Source organism: Tauraco erythrolophus, chromosome 4 (assembly GCF_009769465.1).
Source record: "Tauraco erythrolophus isolate bTauEry1 chromosome 4, bTauEry1.pri, whole genome shotgun sequence".
In the NCBI taxonomy this organism is placed as follows: Eukaryota; Metazoa; Chordata; class Aves; order Musophagiformes; family Musophagidae; genus Tauraco; species Tauraco erythrolophus.
In genome coordinates, this window is record NC_141468.1 from 10,855,829 (window position 1) to 10,880,664 (window position 24,836).

The following is a 24,836-nucleotide window of genomic DNA, read 5'->3' on the forward strand; positions in this document are numbered from 1 at the left end:
AGTACCCTTCCAGGGAAGGTTACAGAGCAAATCCTCCTGGAAGCCATGTGCAAGGAGACAAAGGACAGCAAAGTTACTGGGAACAGAGAGCGTGTGTTTACCCCAGGCAAATCACACTCCATCAGGCTTTCAGCACGACCAACTACAATATCCTTACAGCCCAATTAGTGAGACCTGTATGGTGGGTGAAAAATAGACTGAACTGTCAGGCTCAAATAGGTTGTGGTTAGTTGTTTCCAGTCCAACTGTTGGTACATTACTGGTTGTACATTTCTCTGTAATAACATTTAACATCTCTGTTACTGATGTGGACAAAGGCATGGAATACATCCCAGCCAGTCTGTGAATAACGCCAGCTCAGAGACTGGTAGGTGCACCGAACGGCAGGGCTGCTGCTTGCAGGGCCCTGGCAGGCAGGAGGATGGGCGAGCAGGAACCTCATCAAGCTGGATAAAGGCAAGTGCAGAGTCTTGGATCTGGGAAGGGGCAACTCCACGCACTAGGCCCAAAAGCAGCTTTGCAGACACAGTGCTGGTGAATGAGCAGGTGAACACATTTCAGCAGCATGTCCTTGTGATGAAGAATGCCAACGGCAGACTGGGCTGTGCAAGTGCAGCTAGCAGGTTAAAGAAGGTGATTTTTCTCAATATATTCAGAAGTTGCAAAATTGCATTAGGAGAGCTGTATCCAGTTCAGGGCTCACCGGTCTTGGAAAGATGTTGACATGCTGGAGCCAGGCATCATGAGGGTGGTCAAATACCCGGATAGGGGACTCAAGAGGCTGTGAAGTCTCCATCCATAGAGACACTGAAAACTCGGCTGCAGATGGCCCTGAGCAACCTGACCTCGCTGGCTCTGCTCTGAGGGGGCTGCTCGGACGGATGTCCTCCCGCGGTGCCTTCCAGCCTCCCTCACTTCGTGCTTTGGGCGAGCTGGGTTCCATCAAGCTTTGGCTGCGCACGAGCACATCCTTACTTGTAGAGGGAAGGAAAACGAGAGGCAGCACCTCCGGGGGAGGGTGCCGGCTCCCCGCCGCCCACCGGGAGGGCTGGCCGAGAGCCCGCCGCGACCGCTCCCCGCCCGCTCTCGTGAGACGCGCCGGCAGCGGGTGCGCGGGGCGAGGCGGGCGGCGGCGCGGCCGGGGCTGTGCGCGGCGCCTTTAAGGGCCGGGGCGCGGGGCGGCGCCGGTGCCGGTGGTGCGCGCGGGGGCGCCGCCCGCCCGGAGCATGCGCCGCTCGGGGCGGCGGAGCGCGGCGCGGCGGGCGGGTGGCGGCGGCGGTGCCGCTGCACTTCCCCGGCAGCCGCGGCGGCAGCCAGCGAGCCCGGCCCCGACGCTGCCGCCGCGCGGGGCCGCGGTGGCGGCCGCGGAGCCCTGAGCGCCCGCCGCGGAGCCGGGCTGCGCGCCGGCGAGCCGGCCCCACGCCCGCTCTGCGCCCGAGGGGAGAGGAGGCGAGCGGGGAGCCGCGGCGGCGACCATGGGCAACGAGGCGAGCCTGGAAGGAGGCGAAGGGCTGGGCGCCTTGCCCGAAGGGGCGGCGGCGGCGGGGGATGGCGGCGGCCCCGCGGCCCCCTTGCAGCACCTGGTCCCGGCCGGGGTGGAGGCGGACCTGAGCCAGCTGAGCGAGGAGGAGAGGAGGCAGATCGCCGCCGTCATGTCAAGGGCGCAGGGGCTGCCCAGAGGGAACCTCGCCGGCGCGGAGCCGCCTCCCATGCAAAGGCACGCACGGAAAATCTCCCTTCTCCCGCTCCTCCCCCCCTTCTCCGTCTCCTCGCGGTGGGGCGGGGGGCGAGTCGCAATCCGATCCGGGCCCGCTGCATCGGGAGCAGGCGTTGCATTTTGCTGGCCGAGGGAGGGAAGGGGGCGGCTGCACGAGTGCGGACGCTACGGTGGAGCCTGCACTCCTCCAGCTTTTCCCACTCCGGTGGTTTCTAATAATAACGACGGTCCTCGGTTCCAGTGGGCTGCGCCCTCTCTCCTTCCCTCCCTTAGCACCGATCCGGAGCGCGGGCAGTTTCTGTGTCTAGGGAGGGAAGAGATTTGCAGAGAGCATTTCGGGTTTCTCTGCGTGTGTGTGTGCTTTACGGGGCTGGAGTGCCCCACAGCTCAGATAGTAGCCGGGGAGGCTCTCTCCGGGCTGATGGGTTCTGTAAGCATCTCTTCCTGGAGAAAGGGATTCTTGTTGAATCTGTCAGAGCTTTTGGGCATAATGTATTTGCCGGCCATTAGTCTGCCAGTTCTTTACAACTATCATTTGGCTTCATTAAATAATCATGGATTGAGGAGGTCTGTTTCAATCTATTTTCCTTCCCCTATTTTTCTTCTTGATTTTATTTTTTTCGTTTTTGGTTAAAAGGGGGGGTGGAAAGGGCGAAATAATGGATTCTGTTGATTGCCACGGGATTCAGTAGCGATGGCTTTACCTTGTTGTGCATCTGCGAAGCCTGGGGTGGTTTCCTTCCCCGTTCTTTCCCTGCCCCTCGGTAAATTCACTGCCCGACGTGCAACAAGCCCGTTCCCCCACCGCGGCGCGGTGCCGGTGCGCCCGGCCCGCCGCCCGCGCCCCTGTCCAGGGTCCTGAACCGGCCGTTCCCCACGCCCGTCACCCCGGGCCCGCGGCTCTGTCGCTCTCCGCCTCCGGGGCTGGGGGTGTTGTTTGGCTTGGAGGAGGATGCTGAAAGGAGCCTCCTCCACTGGCTGTTCAGCACGGTTCTTGGGTATTGACCTCACCCTAGATAAATGCATGCTGAGTTTATATAATATCAGGTTTATATAAGTGAATTCTAGAAGAAGAGAAGCAAGGAGGGTGGGACCAAATTCTTCCTTGGGCAAACTACTGAAGTCATTGGGAGTATACCTGGGGTAAGAGTCTCCATTTTTTGAACTGGAAGTCAAATCTGCCTGGTTTATGTCTTATATGATTATTTAACAGGTACTGACACTGGATGTAAAATATAATTTTCCATTCAGTTCAGGGCTCTACCCAGCTTCTATAGATATTAATGGGAAAAAAAAATCATATTGGTTAGTTCTGTGAAACTAAGCTCAAAATTCCCTTTTGTATAACAGTCCATGAGCAAAACCACAAAGACTTTAAAAGTTTATTGTTTCATGCTAGTGTTCTGGTAAAAAGTAAGATAAGTGTCCTTGGAAGATTTTAGAATAGGCTAAACTAATTGCAATGTGGATGTTTCTGCATTTGTAAATGGCTGCTTTCCTACAAACGTATTTGTGATCTCAAACTACTTTGATCTCGTTAGCATACCATACTTTCACTCTCTATTCAAAGTAAAGGTAGTCTATACTTGTGAATTAAAGCCTTTTAATTTTTAGTCAAAGTTGACATTTTAACACTCAGCGCATTAACCTATCAACTAGCTTCTCTCATGGGGTTGTAGCAGTTCCTGTCATAGCATCTTTGTGCCTGTCGTACTCTGACGAGGTTACTGCTTGTCTCTGCTCTTGTTTTGTGACTTTACTTGCTCCTCTTGCACACCTCTCTTTGCTATTGAGATCTGTCAAGAATGATAGGAATAATTAAGAACCTGATCCAAACCCTTCTAAGGATGAAGGATCAGCCTCTTCCAGACTTCAACTCAAGTAAAGAACTAGCCTGCTGAGACTCAGATTCCTTAGCTTCAAGCTCTTTTTTGAGTCAGTGTGGCCAAAGAAGTCAGATGTGGAAAATACCTCTTAACTGATGGTTTACAACTGTTGTTCCCAACAGCTTTTTTTCTAGTGTCATTATGACAGTCCAAGTGTTAAATGCCTGAAATAGTGATCAAAAGATTAATTCTGGCTTCCAGTTTATATAGCCTTGCTTTTTGACAGTGTCCCTATTGCATTGTTAGTTTTTTTCATGTGAATTTTTCCTCTGTCATGTCCATTATAACATCAGCTGTTATCTAGTCTTACCTGAGAGACTACTAATTTTCTATTCTAAATGCTTTCATTCCCCTCCCAAAGTAATTCAAGTTGTGAATTGTACAAATTCCTTATGACTGATGATATCTTGAAGTAAAAATTTTTGCGACTACAGAGTTTTTAATACTAAGTAATGTATGTGCCAGGAAACATAGTTGTACCTTTACCACCGTAAAATACATGCTGTAAACTTCTAGGACTTCTATAGGCTTTGAACTTTTAAGTCTTGGAAAATGCAATAGCTAAATAAATGCAATTAATACTTATTGCACATTTTAATATAAGCATTTAGATCTAGAGCACCTAAAGTGAACGGCCTAAATCAAGCGTACCTTCTTATTTATTTTTTCTTTGAATGTTTTATTCTTTAGGTTCCAGTCAGAATTTGGGATACTTAACACCTATGGAAATCATTCTGTCCTGTTTCGGTTACTGTCTTCAGAAAACTCATGGTTAGGAAGTTTAGCTGAAACATCCACAGTCCATTTGTAAGCAGGTTCCAGTTGTTCTAGCTTCCCGGAGTGACTCTGTAACTGTGTCAGTGTCCACGTGCTAAGGAATTGTTCCACAGCCTCTGGAAGGATTAGATGACCAAACTGAATATATGAACCATCTAATGCAGCTGGTGTGTTTTGGTTTTGTTGTTTTTCGGTTTGTTGGTGTCTGGTTTTTTTTTGTATTTTGTTTTGTTTTCAGTTCACTAAGTTGTTCACAGTAGACATTAACAGAAAAAAATTTGCTCCATTTTGAGAGGAAATGCTAAGAAATCTTACTGAATGTCACACTTCTAAAGTATGTTTGTGGCATATTTTCCAGAAGTATTTTTTTTGTGTATGCCATCCCTGTGTTGACTTAAAAAAAGTAAGTTAGCCACTAGAGGTATGTGTAAGTTTATACATATCTTGCCGGTAGATATGAAAAGATCTAACTGTCCTGGAGTTGTGTCGTTATTGTGCTTCTCTTTAAAACTATTTATATTGATGGATGGGAAAAAGACCTACCTTTTAAAATAGGTTTTTATGCTTATGGTGTTCAAGAACTAGAGCAATAGTCTTTTTGTTAAATCTCCTCTTGAGTCCAAAGTAAGCTTTGATTTGGCTGTAATATTCATGTAAATGAATAAAGATGAGCTCTGTGAATCAAGGCCAAAGTGAGGAGAAACACAGCAGCACAAAGAAAAGAATTAGGTGAGCAAGGAGGAAATGATTTTGCTTGTTGAGTCTGGATTGGGGATTAAAACATTGGTGGGTTCTTCATGATTCAAAAGGTTTAGAAATAAGAAAATTTTTGTCAAATAAAGACAAGATTTTTTTTGAGTTTTTCTGATTCTCCAGATTAATTAAAATTGTTTTAATGTCAATCTGTAGCTGGTTGTAAAATAGTTCTAGAAAAGAAGTTTCCAACTTCCAGCTACCTAAAACTAAATGGAGCAAGCCCTGGCTGTTGGCAGAAGTGACATTTCTCAGGAAGCTTGTCTTTTCAAGGCTTTTGCTTCCAGGAGTTAACCATGCTCTATCTCCATTACTTAGAAACATTGTTATGTATAAGGCAAGACACGCCTTGTCTTCAGAATACACCTGCAGCCTTGCAGAGTCACCTTTTTTTTCGTTCTTATATTCATGGGTTTTGATCTCATTTCAAGTCCTGACGTCTGATCAGATGGAAAGTTATGGAGCGCGTTATTTTGATAAAAATGAAAGCTGGAGGAGAACTCTGTTCCAAAAGGGTTTCACAGTTACTTACTCTTGTTAATGTCCAAGTTATATTTGTAAAAACAGTTTTAGGTTTGTGGTGTGTGTTTTTTTTATTTTCCTTCCACCTTAACACTGTAAAGTTTGGGCATGGTACCCTATTTCCTGACCTAAGTTTTAATAGTACCATTGATCCTTTTCTTTTCCCTTGTCACTCTCAGCATTGTTGAATGAAGCTTTCCAGCATTATGAATGCTGGAAGTGCACCAGACTGCCACACATCTATTAGACTGGTTGAAATGGTTTCACTTAGTAAGCAGTACCTCTTCAGACAAACCTAGAGTGCTTACCTAAATAGCAAGAAGCAGAACTGCAGGTAGATGTACCTAGTTGCTAATGAGAGTATAAAATTGTTCTTTTGACAAGCAAAAATGCCAAATATTTGAAGGGATTAGATTATCATCGGGCTTTTCAGAGTTGTCCTCTTTATGACTATTGAGTTAATCAATGTCCACGGATGGCAATGGAAACACACCTCCTCACTTCAGTGGGTTGCACCTTAAGGTTTTAAACTTCGCAGTATTACAGCAATAATTTTACAAGAATGGGGAAGAGTAAGTGGAGTTATGGAAAGCTGGAAATAGTTTGTCCTTAACAAGCATTTCATGTGGAAATTTTAAATTTACAAAAAATACCGGATACAAGATTGTGAGAAGATCACGGTGTGAGAATTATGAGCGCAGAAATGGCTGCCATTTAGCTTTGTCCTTTTGTATTGCCATTGCTAGGTATGTAATGAAAGCTCTGAACAGAAATAATAGTAAAGCCATGATAACATTAACAGTGTAAAAAATATTTTTCCATTTGTCTACTATATGTAATTCTGCAGACTTCGGATAAAACTCTTAATCAGAATTATACAATTTTTTATTAATTTATTTTTAAATTAAGTACTTCAGTTAAACGTAATGAGTGATTGTTTATTTTGCTCATGAATGCCCAAGAAGAAATGTCGTGTCTGGAAAAACAAGTTCACAGTTAACTGGATCTCTCAAAGTGAAAACTGAAAATTTTACTTTTGCGACACTGTTGTGGCACTGAAGAGAACACTGTATCTTCCAGCAAAAACAGAGTGATAGCCCTGAACAGAATAATTTACTACATCCTTTAGCGATAGCATTGAATACAATATTATTTCCTCCAGCTGCATATGAGTAGAGCAATAAGGAGAATTCTATGCCACATATGAAGACGTGATCTTGATTTTGGTCCTACATTCTTAGTTTTATTTTCTCCCGCATGAAAACACAGCAAAATGTTATTGTTAGAGAATTGGGGAAAATCCCTATGTAATGAGAGGTTTTCTTTTTATTGCTGGGCAATAGGAACTGTGGAGATGCCGAGGGGAAGCTCTATAGTAGTTTTATTTAAAAAGAAGAAACCAAAACCTTCAGGACTAATTCTGTGAACTGACATCTGTTTTATCTGAATAAAAATTCCTCTGACTTGTGCATGGATAGGTCTCAAAGTAAATACTTCTCAGTGTGCATGAATTTTAGCAGTATAAATCCCTGCTGCATATTGAATTGTAAAGACATCCGAATTTTGCACAAATGGCTAAAACATGAGTACCTAAACATTTTGTATTGTGCAGTGTTTTTCTTGTACAACTGTGCTTTGATCTGCTAATTTTCTGACACCTCTGTTTCTTTTAGTTTTCTCTGTCTGCCCATGTTTTTGTCCCAAGGGATAGAGTGGAGAGTTAGCCATTTGGATTTAGGTAAAGTAGGAAGTTGTAGCTGTGAGCTCTTCTGATTTCTAAAGAGAAAACTATCTGGTTAAATGTTGTTGTATTAGATTATTTTCTAAATAATAAATCAGTCTATGGCTGAATACTTTTATAAGCCTTTATAGAACAATTTATTTTTTTTTTAAATACTTTTTACATGTACCTTATGTTATAAGCCTTGGTCTTGCAAACATTTAAGCACTCAAGAAACTTCAGTGTTACCACAGCACTTCCAGGGTCACAGGTACATCTTATTGTATCTCATTTTTCTAGTACTCTGCATTATTTTAATTTTATTACATTTTCTGTCTGCAGACATCCTGAGCTTGATACAAGCCACCGTCCCAGGCAACCAGGTAAGCCTCCAGATCCAGGACCACCGAGTTTAAGTAAAAGCAGAACAGTAGATGTGCTGAAGACAGAACAACGGGCACCTGGACGGAGCCCTTCTTCTATTAGTCTAAGGGAATCAAAATCCAGGACTGATTTTAAAGAAGATCAGAAGCCAAGTATGATGCCCAGTTTTCTCTCAGACGCCAATCCATTGAGCGCAGTCACTTCAGTTGTGAACAAATTCAATCCTTTTGATTTGATATCAGATTCAGATGCAGCTCATGAAGAAGCCGTTAGGAAACAAAAAGTTACCCCCAAAGAGCAAGGGAAACCTGAGGAGCAGAGAGGCCTTGCGAAACATCCAGCTCAACAACAGTCTCCAAAGCCAACTGTTCAACAACAAGGACCTGCCAGACCTACCCCCCAGCAAACTGAGTCTTCCAAAGCAGTGCCTCAGCAGCAGCAGCCGGGGGAACCAAAGCCAGCTCAGAAACCAGGCCCTGGTCACCCAGCAGGCTCTAAACCAGAACAAGCGAAACAGCCACCCCAGCCGCGAGGACCGCAGAAATCTCAGCCCCAACAGTCAGAACCAGTTAAGCCTGTTCAACAACAACCTTCTGCAAAACCTTCATCAGGCCCAGCAAAACCGTCACCGCAGCAATCAGACAATGCTAGAACGTCATCCCAAGCTCCACCTCCCACAAAACCCTCATCGCAGCAGCCGGGACCTGTAAAACAACCATCTCAGCAGCCGGCGCGGCAAGGAGGTCCTGTGAAGCCATCTTCCCAGCAAGCAGGGCCTCCGAAACAGCCTTCTCAGCAACCTGGACCTGAAAAGCCATCTGCTCAGCAGACGGGACCTGCAAAACAGCCGTCGCAGCCCGGACCTGGGAAGCCACCTCCGCAGCAAACAGGGCTGGTGAAACCAGTGCTGCCACAGGCAGAGCCTACAAAACCATCTCCTCAGACTGCAGGGGCCACCAAGCCCCCAGCACAACCACCAGGACTCACAAAACCACCAGGCCAGCAACCAGGGCACGAAAAGCCCTCGCAGCAAAAGCAAGCTGGTGCCACCCAACCCGCGGAGCCTGCCCCGAAGAAAACCTTCTGTCCTCTCTGCACAACCACCGAGCTGCTGCTGCACGCTCCAGAAAAGGCCAATTACAACACGTGCACACAGTGCCACGCTGTAGTCTGCAGCCTGTGCGGGTTCAATCCTAATCCTCACATCACAGAGGTGAGTAGTTCTCGAGCTGATGTTGGCTACCAGAGCACAAAGTTGAGTTTAGCTTTGTTGCACTGAAACATCAGATGTGTTAGAGTGTGTCATCGTCATTGCTTAAGGCCTGAACGAGTTCAGTGAGAAAAATCATGCTGTTTGGGAAAACTGCTTATGAGTAAAAGGGGGTGAAATTGGGGAAAAAGAAGGTAATGGTTCTCTGCAGTGTTGAGAAGCGTGTTCTCATTTCCTCATATAAGAAGAGAAGAAACCCCAGCGTGACTTTTTTGCCATTTTGCTTGGTTTTAAGCACTCACCGGCTACGTTTATAATCTGACCACAATAGTCATGTGCTAATATGTTTATAAATAAGTAAAGTTTGCTGCTATAAGAACTAACTAAGCAAAAAACCAAAAAGAAAATAGCTCTTCATAGTCCCAGTACGTGTTTTGGGAAAGGATGTGGGGTGGGTTTGCTTTGTAACTGTATGAGTGTTCATTAGCTGAAAGCTCGAGTCGTTTTGACTTGGTGATACTCAGGTTACTTCATTCTTGAGGCATGCTGAGAGACATCTCTGTGGACTGTTTCTAATCTTGATCACCATTCTTGCTGTAATTATATAACATGGAAACGGTGTAGAAAGTAACATTAGGATTTAAAATGAACTTACTTTAACCTGATGTTTGTGATAGCTTGATTTATGTGCTTATGCATATCCTTTACTTCCTGTGCATGGGAATACGACTTCATATGGATGGCTGATCTCTTCTTACCGCTTCAACAGCTTCTCGTACATTCCGATATGCTAATTTTAAATTTACAATGTAGTTTGGGTTTGTCTTCAGTACCAATATTTTGACTGATTTATAGAAATTCAAGCGTGGCAGACCTGTCACTGAAGACTAACTAGTGATAAATAGCCAGAAGGGGTATGTGGGAAGCTTGTTTGTCTTGTTTAGCTGATCAGAGATGCTGATAGGAAGAAGTACAGAGTACTACTACATTTTGAATCTAAAAAATAATATCCCTAGGTTTAAATTGAACCAAAGAATGACTAAGGCTGGAAGGATCCTCTGGAGCTCATGTGGTCCAACACTCTGCTCAAAGCACGGTCACCTAAAGCTGGTTGCTCATAGCCAGCTTTGGATATCTTCAAGGACAGAGAATTCCCAGCCTCTCCGAGTCACCTGTTTGCTCAGTACCACAGTGCTTTAAGAACACTGCTAGCAGTTACATTTCTTTCCGATATGTGTGTTTATTAGCGATACTTCTAAGTGGATACCTGGTAACAGCAGGCTTTTTGCATCCAGCAATTATATTTATTGATTTGTTGTTAAAATTGCAAATTTAAATCTGAAAGACTAATCACAGTAACCGTTGGTAGCACATTGCATTGTTTAGGAGTGTACTCTTGTTTGAGTTTAGGGAAATCCAGGATTAAGATAGTTGGCATTAACGCTTGGACTGTGAAAGGAGTGACTTGAACAGCCGTGTGCAGAAATTTCAGAGCATCTGCAACTAACCAGATGTTCAAAGATTATATTGTCAGGGCCTATATGAGGAAAGGTCATAAAGCATGTCAATCTTGACAGTTTGGGATCCAAAAAGATATATTTATGTGTAATGGACAAGAAATGTGATGCGTTGGTGTTAAAGTCAAAGAGGAACTTCTCTAAGACACTTTACCTTCAAGTTGTGAAAGAATGTTTTTAGACTAAAATGTCTTAGGTTTATTCGTGACTGCTGAGTTGTTAATTTCCGTAGTGTGCTTCTGGACTTTCTTGGAGCTGCAAGTTTGTCTTGCTTTAAGAACCTCAGATTTCCCATGGAAACGGTCAACAACTTTTGTATATTCAAATGAAATGGATTTTCAGAGAGAAAGTTTATTTAAGAAGATTTCAAAGTATTTGGAAATTCCATGAATGACTAGTTTTTGAAGTGGGTACTCTACATGTGTGAAATTCAGGACTTTAAGACAATAAATACAGCTGCATTTAAGACTAACTGATTGCATACATATGTAAAAGCAGATTTGAATTTCATATTACACATTGAAATAAACACAGGATATGCATTTATTTCATGATGAAATCATTTCAGTAAATGAAGGTATTGGACATCTAATTTATTCAGCTATTAGTTCCAATCTCCTGACTCCCACTCAGACTTTTCTCATTTGCTCAGCTTTGCACCACCAGCTGTCTTGCTGGAACTTCATTGTGGGTGTCCTGCTCCAATCTGCAGTGAAGTGCAACGAAAATCACATCTGACTTTATTACCAAACAGTTGGAGGAAAGTAATAGAACCTGCTCTAGTACATACAAAAATGTAACTTATTTCAGCTGCAAAGGTTCTCACTTGAGTTATTCTCAAACTTTCTTTCTAGTTTCCCTTTCCTGTTAATATTTAGATTATTAGCGAAGGTTTCTGATCCCTCCTGTACAATAGTTTACACATTTCTTCCTGTCTAGCATGAAAACCATGGTTTGTGTCTTAGCTGACAGTTTTCTTGATTATCGTGCAAGTTTTTTCTCGTGACTTCTCTTAAGTTCTCCTAAAGTGTTATTGACCAAAAGTCTTTGTCTCTTACCCTTGCACTTACTGACTATACTCTCACTGCTTATTGTTTGACTTTCCCTGCTGTTCTTTTTGCCAAGTTTCATGATTCTGTAATCCTGTCTTTGTGCCTTTCCCATGCCCTTTATAGTGCTGTTTTTATTGCTTATGGTAAAAATTACCAATCGGAAAGTGGTAATTTCAGGTTGGATATGAGGAGAGTAAAAGGCATTTATTTAGAAAAGAATTTATATTACTTTTGTTCTCTAACATTTCCCCCTGTATAGCTGCGTGACCTACCTTCTGAGGATACTCTTCTTACAGTTCCTTGCAGGATAGTTCAGTCTTCATAACTAAGAAAGTGAATTACTTTTCCAATATAGATCTTTCTGATTTCCTACATTCTATATTTCTAGCTGATTCTGGAACAAAAATAGGCTTTACAAATGCTGAAGTTGATTGCATGCATTGTAAAACCATTATAAAAATGCTGATTTTTAAAATTTTTATTCATTCTTTTAATTTAAACCTCTGTTTAAAATGCAGTGCTACATGCACTCTATCTGTTTTAACTCACCAGAGAGAACTGTGTAACTAAGAGCAGAAAGAGATACCTGCATTGCCACGAGGTCAGACCCCTTGAACTACTTCTCTGAACCATCTGACCTTGTGGTCCCCTTGGGGAAGAGGGATGGTTGGTACCTTGGTTTTGTGCAGCAGTCTGGAGAGAAAACACACCGTACATAACGTGTTCAGTAGCATATGTCTCTCTAATCTCTCTAGGTGTTCACACTCTGCTCATCACCATGGCACATGACTGCCTAGCAACAGTTGCATAAAGTAATGGGGAAAAAAATTGTATAAACAGATTTGACTGGTACTCTATTTCATTTTCATTTCATGTACATCAGAACCTTGTAGCAGGTGTGTATTTATCTTATTACATGGAGATTTATTTTTCTCATTTTTAAAAAATTTTATTTTACCAGAACCCATGAGCCATTAGCAACAGAAAACAGCACTTCTCCAAAAAAAGATTCAGCCCTTTAGAACATTTCAATAGGAGTAGGCTTTCTGAAAATGAGCAAAGACATCTGAGAGACTATCCATTTTATGAAACGCTGGAGTAATAGCTGGAGTAAACGTTCATCCTCTGTGAACCTGTCGTTGGAGGAGACGTGCAGCGTGGACTGAGCAAGGGTTTAATGTGTAATAATGTATCATTACACTCTTTATGATAAGCATCTGTAAAGTTGGTTATCAGGTGGAGTGTTAGAGCTGTTGACGTTGGAGACTCGGTTGTGTGTGAGCTCTGCTCCGTAATCCCACCCTTGATGAGCGTGCGTGTGAATGCCTGTCTTCTGGGTAGTTTTCACGAGGGATTATTTTTCATGCATTTTATCTACATTAGTCCCTGTTTCATCCACTGTTTCAGTATGCTTTTGAGAGACCACTTAAAATTAGTCTTTGAGCCAGGTAGAGTTTTTTTTACTTTCATGCTTGCTGAAAATTGCAAGTTAATTCAGATAATGCAAAGCTGTGTATATTGATGTAGGATTTGTTTACTTGCCGAAAGCTCTTATGGATGGAGGCAAAGTGAGTTCTAAAAATATTTTATTGGTTCTGACTGTTTTTGAAACAACATGTCTGTATCAAAGGTGACTTAATCCTAATGGAAAAAAGAGGAGGAAAAAAACAAAGGTCAGGTCTCCCAAAGTGTAGTGTATAATTTCAGATCAAATAGAACATTTTATTGGATTTACACCTTTATTTTTCAATCCAACAGGAAAAAGAATTTTTTCTAACCCAATTTGACAATATTTTCTGTGTCCATGTTGTTGTTGTTGCAATTTTTTTGGGGGGGATGTCTTTTTTTTTTTTTTCTCCTTTCGGTAGAGCTAAGAATTTTCCGTATTGGTTGCTCTAGATACTACAGCCTTGATTTTCTGCTCTTTATTTCTGGTTCCATTTTTATGTACAATCATGTCACAACCTTTGTGATTCAAGAGTATCACGATTTGTTTCAAATCTTCGTAATGATTTTTGTTATTTGTATTTGTTTTTACTGATGTCCTGCATCTCCAAGTAACCTAACTAACAAATACTTGAGCATGAAGACTTTTTGGTAACTAAAGAGAATTTAAGCAGTCAGAAATGCATGAGTTTTTTTCATTTGTTATAATTATTATTAGCTTGTACAGGGAAAGGACTATATAATAATTTAAAATACTATTCATATATGAAAGATGACTATAATTTTTGTGGTGAATCCAGATAAATTTTGCTTATACAATAAAATTAATAGAAATTACTCTATTAAGTCTTTGTTGATTACATGACAGTAAAGGATGCTATTGATTGAATGGAAATATTCCCTGTGCTTTACAGTCTAGACCCAGCTGTGTTTTAGTAGTGCAGGAGAAGCAGAATGCAACATAGACTGGAAATTACATATAAACAAAAATAAAACTGCTATCACTGTGGATAGTGACATGACACAAAGTCTAAGCTTTTTAATGCCAGGGAAAATAGCTTTGAAACTGTGCGCCCTGTGTAAACTTAGACTTGGGGAATATTCAGGGTTATATAAGTAATGCAAAACAAAATAGAAAAAAAATTCAAGCCTTGAATCTGACCATCAGCTGTTATAATCCGAAGTTATAAAGAAATGAGTTAATAAAACCCAACAAAACCCAAATCTTATTTTAACTTTCTTAAAGTACTAATTTAGATTTCAACTCTTAACTATGCCGAAGTAAAGCCAGAGGTGATCTGTAAAAGAGGATGGAGTCTAGTCTAGGTTCACACTGATCAGGGAGCAGATTCAAACAAGCTTTGTTTAGTTGTCACTTAAAAATGGTCAAAGTTTGAAATATTTCTGTACAAAATGTTTGTTTTAATCCAAAGAGTACTTGGGGTGTTCCAGTGTTACTAACACTGTAGTTTATGTGAAAATGGAGGTTATTCACAATTCCTGTGATGAAATGAAGTTAGTATCGTTCCTTTAGTTCTGCTCCTAGCTAGAACTGCCACTTAGGCATTTGGGACAATTTAAAGATCCTCAAATAGAAGGGTTATGGAAGTACAGAATATTATTTCTCTCTGTGGAATATTCTTAAACACACTCCCACATTGGTTCTTTTTCGGAGGAAGACTATGTGCTTACATTTCTGCTTTACATTTAGGATGAGAAATATTATTAATATTGAAGCCCTGCGGATTTTTTCTTTTTTTTTTTTTTCCCCTTGTAAGAAAGGAACAGATCATAGAAGCAAACACCTATTGCATGCCCAATAGTTCTCAATATTGTAGCTGGGCAATATTCTGCAGTATGTTGGAGTGTTTCCTCAATAGCCCAGAAAACTGTCCTGTCCTGTTTTTAACACAAGTAAATAATAAATTAATCTGCATAGCTAAAGATGTCAACTGCAGTGAGCCATCTGCACCAGTATGGCTGTTGCTCAGCAACTGTAATTTACTACTACGTTAGGCCATGTGATGTGGAGATGCTGTTTGCTGGGTAGGCACTGGGCAGGAAGCATGGCCCAGCCCTGCTCCCACCAGACAGCCTAATCCCTTTTCAAATCCCGGTGATACTCACTCGGATGCGCTCTGTGCAGCACAGATGAACTCTGTTAACCTTTTCTTTGCTGCTCTCTTGGTTTGCAGTTACGTTTTTTTCTTAGTCATTCAGGTGTTTATAGTGCATTGAATCTAGATGCAGTTAATGAAGGCAATCAGCATTTGTTGCAGTGAGGCATGATGCAGCGCGCTGAGCTGTGTTTAAAAGTCTTTTTTCTTGTCCTGTGCATGAGGCAGCTTAAACACATGCTTGGCTGTAAAAACTAAGTTTTAAGTATTCTGAAATACTCACGTTAAAAAAAAAAAAGTCAAAAGATTATGTTCACTATTTTACTTTGATTCCGATTATATAAGCTAGAAAACAATAGTTCCCCAAACGCTCATAGTTCATATGCAAACTATAGCTTTTTGTGTCAGTAATTTGAGCAGAGTAGTGGAGTATGTTTTAAGATTGACAACTGCATGACACAATTCCACAATTTGTCTAGTAATGTGCTTTAGGAGTTTTAAAATGGCTAAGTAACATTTAAAATGGCTACTTAAAAAGTTTGCTCAAACAGTGATTTAGCACCAGGCTACAATTGCTGTGGTTTGTGGAATGGAGACCTGGGGAACATGCTGCTGCCTAGAACCTAGCATCATTTTTATGAGCATCTTGAATCAATGTTTCCTGATAGACTCCCTAGTTGCCTTTTACATCTGATATCTGAAAGGAATGTAAATACTTATTTTAAAGTGATAATCTGTTTGCCTCAAATGAGGATCAGTTGCATACTGTGTACAATAGTTAAACGTTTATTTCAGTGTAATTACTTCAAATAGCTGAGATCTTATTCGTGGAATGATGGTGTAGAAGGAAAACTTTGTCTCTAATGTTGTCCAGGCTTATTATAAGACCTTTTCAGTTGTATGTTGATGTACTAATTCAGTTTGTTCTGTGACAGAAATTGTTCTTTTTTGTTCATACTAAGATTTTCGGATGTCGTTTCTTGTCGCTTACAGTATTCTACCACCCTGCTTGAAGCTGCATAAAATCATGGGCTCAAGTGTTTTATTTTTCATACTTCGTTCACCATCTTGGTAGAAATATCTGCTGAGAGCCAAATCTGGTTTTGTCACTCTTCTCTAAAATTGTCAGGAGCCAAATAAGCTGGTGTGTTTTCAAACTAGAAAGTGACTTTGTTGATAACGCTTTGGGCAATGCTGATCAATGTCAGCAAAGTCAATTTACATATATGTAACAATGTAAAGGCACTATTAATCTTTACATTTCTGTGGTGATGTAAAGGGCTGTTAATATTTTATGCATATCTTAAAGTTCCTTTTTATGGTACCAAATGACTAGTCTAAGTGAGAATGAGACCCATTGCCTTAGGATGTGGCTCTGTTCTGTGAAAGGACTCTTAAAATGGCTTCTGAGAGCTTAATTTTTGTTGTGTGCCAGTAATTTTTAAATGGAATACGTTCAATCTGCAAGTCAAAATTTCTTTCTCACAGTACATCTGGAATCTTGGAATCAAGCTGGGTGTTCTCTTCCTTCCCTACATCATCTGCAGGAATAGAAATTGAGCACACCAGTCAATGCACTTACTGTCTGAGAATTTTTCTATTGCTTTTGATGGGTTTGCATAGTTAGAACAAATCTGAACACTTGCAGAATGGTATACGCTCCAGATCGCCTTCAGTTGTGTTGGCTTTGCGATAAAAACTTAAGTGTAGCTCATGTTTGCTATTGGACTAAACTGCTAAGAGTATGAATGCAAAAAGAAAGGCGAGCTATGGAACATGGTGGTATAATTTTCTTCAATGTAATTCTCTGTGGATGTTTTTATTAAAAAAACTGTGAATAAATTCATTTGGTGCTCCCAACTAGTAGAGTCTTTATGAAGATTTTTGAAGATGTTATGGTTGATGAATATATACAAAATATTTTAATTACTTGTTTGTTGTTATGAGGGCATATAGTTATATAGTTTCTACATCAGTGAGTTAGAAAGCAAGGTGGCACTTTCTGTGTTGAGTAGTTGAAATCTGAACAAAAATGCTGCATGAAATCTGTCAAATTTACAGTCCTAGTCATGGCACTTAACGTCATGGGTCTCGGGATGAAGAAAATCACTTATGGATTTCTTCTAGAAATAAGACCCAGCCCCCTCCTGTACCTATCAGTGTAACAATAGACAGCTTGGGATCCTTGGCATCAAAGGAGAATCTCCTTTACAAGTAGACAGGAACTGCAAAAGCTTGTGTGTTACCCTGGAAACTTTTGCCTTTTCATTCTAGATAGAGATGTGAGAAATATGGAGAAAGAAATTAGAAAGTCACAGAGCTGCTGTCCAAGAAGACCTTTAAGGATAGACAAACATTGTATTTTAGGTATCTACAGCAGCAGTAAGTTTTACTTTGTCTGTAATAATGTGTAAGAGCTTTTGTATTTGACAGAAGCCTGCTCTAGTTAAAGTTTATGGAGAATCTCTGTAACTGCAGTAGAACAAACAGGCCAGTGTTCAATACAAAACTGCATCATGTCACCCACTTCGTTTTGAACTCCTGCAATTCCAGTTGCAGAGCTACAGTTTGTGCAGTTTTGTGTTTGTTTGAAGATGATGTGTGTAAGCTATAATGACTTGGAAGTTTTGGCACTTAATTCCTCCCACTAAAATGCATGGGAGGAATTTCATGTATAAACCAGGAAGATTTAAAAAATAATACAATGAAGTAAAACTTGCTACATTTTCCATTTTGATGTTCAGCTGTAGGAGTAGCAAATTCATTTTTAGTTTTAAAGGCTTCATTTTCATACTGTGAGTGTGTGTGTATATGTGTGTTTTTTTTTTTTAAGATAAGGAGAAAATAGCAATTGAGGGTTAAAGTTTTGTCTTCTGCACAAAATTGTGTTGAAAACTGTAGTATGGAATTAACTTTTGTTTGGACTCCAGTTAGGTAGTAGAGTCAGACTGGACCAGCTGCGGTGTTGGAAGACAAGCCTATATGCTTATAAATGCAATTGGAGTCTGGACACCATAAACATAAGAGTTATTCAGGCTACTTCTTCTGTAGCCACACCCAACCCTACAGGTACTTTGTTTGGGGCCTTAAAGGTGTCTTAGGGATTTAAAATTAGGTTTCCTGGAAGCCGAGTGAGAGTAAGTAGGCACCTGTTACTGCTATGGTTTCATCTCGCCATCTTACTTTAAAGTAAAGGACTTTAATTTTAAAAACAAAGAACCAAAAAAAGGCTAGTGGGGGTATGTTGTGGTTTAGCCCAGCTGGCAGCTCCACGGATGAGGTGGAGAGGAGAAAAATGGAGCAAAAGACCTGAGGGTTGAGATGAGAACAGGGAGGGATCACCCACTGACCATGGCCCCGGGCAAAATGGATTCAGCTTGGGGACAAATCAGTTTCATTGGTTAATGGCTCATTCAGAGAGGATAACAGGAAACAAAGCCAGATCTTAAAACACCTTCCCCAGTCCTCCCCCCTGCCGCCTAAGAAACATGTTGTTTTTGCTGCTCCTTTCTTACAGGAGGAGGACTCCTTGCACTCTTTTCCCCTGTTCCAATGGATCCCCTCCTCACAGGACAGTCCACAGACTGCTCCAACCTGAGTGCTTCCCGCAGGATGCAATCCTTACATGTCAGATTGCTCCAGTGCGGGTTTCTTCCCTACAAAGTCACAGCTTCTTAGAGAGCTGCCAACCACTCTGGCGTGGAGTTCTTCATGGGCTTCAGATGCCTCTCCCCCTTGTCAGTCTCCAACAGCAAAGGGAGACCATTCTCTATAACTTCGTTCAGGCACAGGCATCTTTGCTCCAGCGTGGGGTTCTCCACGGGCTGCAGGTGGATCTCTCTGCTCCACTGTTGATCTCCATGGGCGGCAGTGGGGCCGCCTGCGTCTCACCACGGGCTGCAGGGGAATGTCAGCTCCAGCACATCTCCTCCTGCTCCATCTTCGCTGCCCTCAGTGCCTGGTAGCTGTTTCTCTCAGGTCTCAGCCCTCTCTCCGCTGCAGCCATGCTGGGCCCAACAAACCTCGGCCATCCTGGCAGGATGAACTCTGCCCAGGGTCACCCCCATAGTGGGATGCTTTGGAGCTCTCCAGACTGTGTCGCTGCAGCCATCTCCAGCCAGGCAGTGGCGGCCCGGCACAGGCAGCTGCCCGTCTCCCCTCTCTTCGGTGTAGGTCCAGCCCTGGTTCAGGCTCCTGTGTCCCTGTCCTAAATGGGACATTCGCAGAGGTGCTGATTGACTCGGCCCTGGCTGGAGGAGGTGGGGGGTCTGACCTGGCCACAGACCGGTCGGACCAGTTTTGGAGCTGGGGAAGCTTCTCGCAGCCCCTTACAGGGGCCATTTGTGCAGCTCCTCCTGTGCTACCGAAACTCCATCACATAAACCCAGCAGAAGGTTTCAAAAAGAAGCAGGAGCAGTGAACGACCATGAAAAGTGCATTGTCCAAATCTCGGTAAAAGTTCTGTGGTTAGTGGGAAAAGACGTTCCTCACTTAGGCCCATTAGGAAGCTCCTCACAGGGTGCTATCTTTCTCCACCGTAGCGGAGAGCCCACCTCCCAAATACAAGCAATCTTACTCACTTTGCCAAAGCCAGACAGCTGTGACAACTGAGGTGGATGTTCAGAGTTATGTGGCTTAAGTCTGGTCTTTGATTAGACTTAAACCTTCTGGAAACCCTTAAGAATCCAGCCAGAAATGGTATTAATATGTATCTAGTGAAATTAGATTACTAATACCTAAAATCAGGTGTCATAATTAAGATTTACTTATTGCAAATAGTTGTACCTTGGCCAGAGGACTTGTAGGAGATCAGATCGCCAATCAAACAATATGGGAGTTGAGCAGAGATTACATTTAGCTTAGCTCCTCTGTGCAGTTGTGAACTTAATTCCTTTAATAATTCAAAGCAGAACTTAAACATGTTTTCCAGTTCTGTTTTGGTTGGTTTCACTTTTTAACAATCATTTGCTATATGGGTTGCAAATAGATCAGAGAATTGTTTAAACAATCTAAAAAAAATTGCACTGGATATGGAAGATAAAAGCAGTGTTGTTATGAACGACAACTTGATTACCGTGAACTTACAGCTGGGGCCAAAATTGGGCATCTCTTTGTGAAGCTGTTAGTAATAGCGAGCTCATACACCAGTGTGTATGTACCATGTTTACCAGGATAATTGGAATAACTATGTTTCAGGGAACTGTGTCCAACTGTTCGTTTAATTTTTGCTGCTGGAAAAATACAAGGCTGGCAAAGCACACTGAAGTAATGAATTCATTGCTTCAGTCTATGACATCAGAGTTCTTTCCTTCCGGTGAGCTCTAGTGTTATGCAGACAAAATCCTTCTTTGCATCCAGTACTTCTAGATTCATCCCATGGTGTATGGTGGAGATTTCAGACCTGTGCAATAAACAGGATCCAGAAATCTGCACCCGTAGAAAAGATCTGAGTCTTATATTGTCTCCTAAGTCCTAACTGCGGTTTCTCTCTGTTTCACACTCAGACTAAAGAACAGAAGTAGAGCTACAGATGACCTGCTTAAGTATTTACTTGCAGGTGTAGGCCCACGGGACTCTGTGGCATATCGAATGGCATTTTTGCTGCCTATAATGTTTCTGCCAGTGATGTAAAATGTGGAAGATAGCACGTGATGCTTCCTGACCACGTGTTGCTTTAGCCTTTTTGATCCTTCCTCAGATTGTGAGGCTTTACAAAAGCAAAGGTAGGGGTGACCACTTAGGATTATTAGGTTTTCCAGTCTTATTAGAAAATACAGTTTGCCTCTCATGTAATACTTCTTGGGAAGGAGGAAAAAATTGTTTTAAAGTTATAAGGTACTAAAATTCATGAGAAACATTGGTAAATACATTATTCACCTTATTCCTTCTCTTCTGTGTTGAAAAGAGGGGCCCATTGTATCTAGGTGTACAGTAATTACCCTGGGAGCTTCTTTTAATAATGAAGGAATTTTGGGAAACCTAATTATGACTCTTAAAATACCATCAGGGCTTAGTCAAAGCTCCTCGCTGATTCCAAATGAAGACTTGCCCTTGAATTGATGGTAAAGTGTGAGTCTCTGTAACATATGGTGTCCATGAGCACACCTCTGTGCCTGGTTCATTGGATACATATATACTGCCAATACTATAAACCATTACCAAAACCATAAGCTGTTCGAAGAGCTTGCTAGATACATGCTTAAAGGTAATTATGCATTTACTGTGTTTTAATTCTGATTATTGTTTTCTGTCAGCAGACTTGATGTGTCAAACTATTTTAGCAGTATTTGTCTTTTTTTTTCTCTTTTCTGGCAAATCATTGCTCTAAATGAATCACTGCTGGGTCCCATGAAATTCCAATGTGTTTTTTCCTTCTGATGGGTTTTTATCCTCCAATATTCAGCTGTGTGTAAACTGAATGTGAAGTCATTAGAAGCATGGGCTCAGTAACAGCTCAAATCACAGGAATGTGGAGAATGAAAAAATCAGTTGGGCATCTTAACTGCAAAACAACATTAGTGGTAATATTTCTCTCTTTTTACATAAAAGTCTGAAATATTGCAACAAGTTGTACACTAGAATAGCCTACTGATTTTATTAACTTTGTCTTTTCTTCATTATAATACCTTTACTTGTGGTTTTTTCTGCAGATTAAGGAATGGCTCTGTTTAAACTGCCAGATGCAAAGAGCGTTAGGTGGTGACCTAGCACCGGGTCATGGCCCTGGACCACAGCCACCCCCTCCCAAACAGAAGACACCCATTCCACCTTCAACAGCTAAACCATCTCCTCAGCCACAACCAGTCCAAAAGAAAGATGCTTCTCCAAAACCTGATCCTTCACAGCTAGCAGAATCGAAAAAAACCCTGCCACAGAAAAAGCAACCCTCTTTGCCTGGGTCTCCCCCTGTAAAATCGAAACAACCCCGTGCCGAGCCTGCCGAGATCTCCCAGCAAATAGATCCTACTCCCACGTCGGATCAGGCTGAGCCAACACAGGCTGACGATAAGCAAAACCAACCCAGTATACAGAAGCCTACGACGGCCACTGTGCCTGCCTCTGCAGCAACAGGGCCGAAACAGGATTCGTCAAGTCCCAGACCTCCACCAACTCAACAGAAAGTGACAGATTCCCCAAAGCCAGAGCTTGCCAAGCTGTCACAGGACACACATCCAGCTGGGGATAAACCAGATTCCAAACCCCTTCCACAAGTGTCTCGGCAGAAGTCAGATCCCAAGCTTGTGTCTCAGCCTGGGGCCAGGCCAGATGCTAAAACTCAAAAGCCTGTTGAGCCAACACAAACAAAAGATGATCCTAAGAAATTACAAACAAAACCGGCCCCGAAGCCTGATACCAAACCAGCTCCCAAGGGCCCGCAAACAGGGGCAGGTCCCAAGCCAGCACCAGCACAGCTGGTGCCTCAACCCCAGGCACCTCAAAAAACTCCTGAGCAATCAAGGCGTTTCAGCCTTAATCTGGGAGGCATCACTGATGCCCCTAAGCCTCAGCCTACAACTCCACAAGAAACAGTTACTGGGAAACTCTTTGGATTCGGGGCTTCAATCTTCAGCCAGGCCTCGAATTTGATTTCCACAGCGGGTCAGCCAGGGTCTCAGACATCAGCCCCCCCTCCACCTGGTCCTGCAGCGAAGCAGCCCCAGCCTCCATCTCAGCCTCCATCCCAGCCTCCGGCTTCTCAGGCAGTCCCCAGAGAGGCTGGTCAGACTCAGCCTCTTCCAAAAGCTGTTCCTGTAAAGAAAGAAACCAAGCCTCTTCCTACTGAAAAATTGGAGCCGTCAAAAGCAGATAGTGTTTTAACGACTAAAGGATCTGATTTAGAAAAGAAACCTGGTTTGGCTAAAGAAAGCAAGCCTCAGGCTGCTGAAGCTAAGAAACCTGCTGGGCTATCGGAACCGGAGAAAGCCAGCCAGCCTAAAATGTCTTGTCCCCTTTGTAAAACTGGACTAAATATTGGTTCTAAGGATCCTCCCAACTTTAATACGTGTACAGAGTGCAAGAAAGTTGTGTGCAATCTCTGTGGATTTAACCCCATGCCGCATATAGCTGAGGTAAGATGGAGTCTGTATTTACACCGTGTTCTTACCTGCAGGCTTCCTGTGCTGTGGAGACCAGTCTGTAGCTGATTTTTAGAATTGTTGAGAAAAAATTGAATGTTTCATCATGTGAATGCTTTTTAAATTAAATATCTTTGTTGTATGAAGCTTGGTCAGTAGTCGGAAAGTACTTCCAATGAATTTTCTGCAGATTAAGGGCATCTGGTATGGCTGGTTGCTAGGTTTTTGAGGCATAAGCAGATAGTTAATTATGGTTGTGAACTCTTTTGAAATTGGTGCTTCTATAATACAGCAAACCATGGTACTTTCAGTCCATTGTGGGTTAAAGTTCTTTTTCCTATGCTTCAGTATTGTACGTTAACACGCGTGCTTCTTTAATCAATGCCTCTGATTCAGTCAATTATTGAATGAAGAAATACGTTAATGCTTTTTTATTCCCCTTCCCTCCTGTTTAATACATCCCTAAATTTATTCCATTAATCTCATTCTGTCTCTGGAGCCTTTGCACATGCTGATGTAGTCATTAGGAAAGGTGAAGTTTGAGTGATACCTGTGTGATTGAAATACATAATTTTTTGGTGTGAATAAAGTAAGATTCACAAAGTCACCTCATTCATTAAGGAACATCACTTTGGAAGTTCCTTTTCTAGGACTGCCCAAGACAGATCCAGTAGGGCCAACTTATGTTTAAAAGAATTAAGCAACATATTTTCAACAGTTTCCTAATATTCCCTGATTTTACCCTCCTTCCTTTCTTTCTCGTAATTTTTTGGCAAGGGGATTGGAAACTTTGTACTAGCTTAACAGAAAGGTGGAGGCACAGCTTACTTGCACTATCAGTGGCAAGTTCAACTCATCAGAAGCTGACCACCTGAAAACACTTGGAAGTGATTTAAATGTGTAAGTTGGTCTGTGTAGCACATGAGGAAAGTGGCTGTCAATGTTGTGTCTTTGTAATCTGAATGAATAAATTAAATATCTCCCAGGGTTAAAGGTTATCACATCTCTGCCTTAAGGTGAGAACTAATGTTGGGACAAATAGCAAAGCTGCAGGAAAATACCGCTTCTGTTGTCTGCATATGCTTTTTTTGTGGATTATTTTCTGGAATATGCTATCATTTGAAAGGTATTTGTCCCACTATAATAAGCACGTTTTATCTAACTTATGTGCTGTTTACTGTCTTTGTGGCCATTTAGGTCAGAAAGAAAGGTCTGAAAACACAGGAAGATTGATCAGTGATTGAAAGCCAGGATTCAATTGACTTTTAATATTGCTTGTGTACTGAATTCCATCAAACACACACATTCCCGCACCGCTGTCTAACCCCCTGCCCCATTCACACACACGCTGCATGTGTGCGCGCACACACACACACACACACACGTTTAGGTTTGAAATGTTAAAAATGACTTTGTCCAGAGACACTATTGTGCATACACCGGATACCACAGGAACAAGACGTGTCAGTTGTGGTGAAGCACTGCTACAATGGCAGCTACGCAGGTCCCGGTGCAGGAATTGGCTCCTTCAGAGCTGACTTAGGTGTGATGGTGTGGGACTGCCTTGTAGTGTGCAGATTTGGACTGTCTGTATTTCTTCTGTTCAAGATGAGAGGGCTGGTATTCTGTTTCTTTTTTTGCATCACTGTTATTGCCAGAG

At 42.2% G+C, this 24,836-nt stretch overlaps 1 protein-coding gene across 2 annotated transcripts in view; it reads left to right on the top strand.

The window, feature by feature from the left end:
* Positions 1-1,475: 1,475 nt before the first annotated feature.
* PCLO (piccolo presynaptic cytomatrix protein) overlaps positions 1,476-24,836 on the top strand; it is a 401,981-nt gene continuing 378,620 nt past the window's right edge. For both annotated transcript variants that reach the window (XM_086610093.1, XM_086610095.1), the window contains exons 1-3: positions 1,476-1,717; positions 7,718-8,972; positions 21,752-23,170. In XM_086610093.1, coding sequence (XP_086466219.1) covers positions 1,476-1,717; positions 7,718-8,972; positions 21,752-23,170 — 2,916 coding nt within the window. The remainder of the gene's footprint in view (positions 1,718-7,717; positions 8,973-21,751; positions 23,171-24,836) is intronic.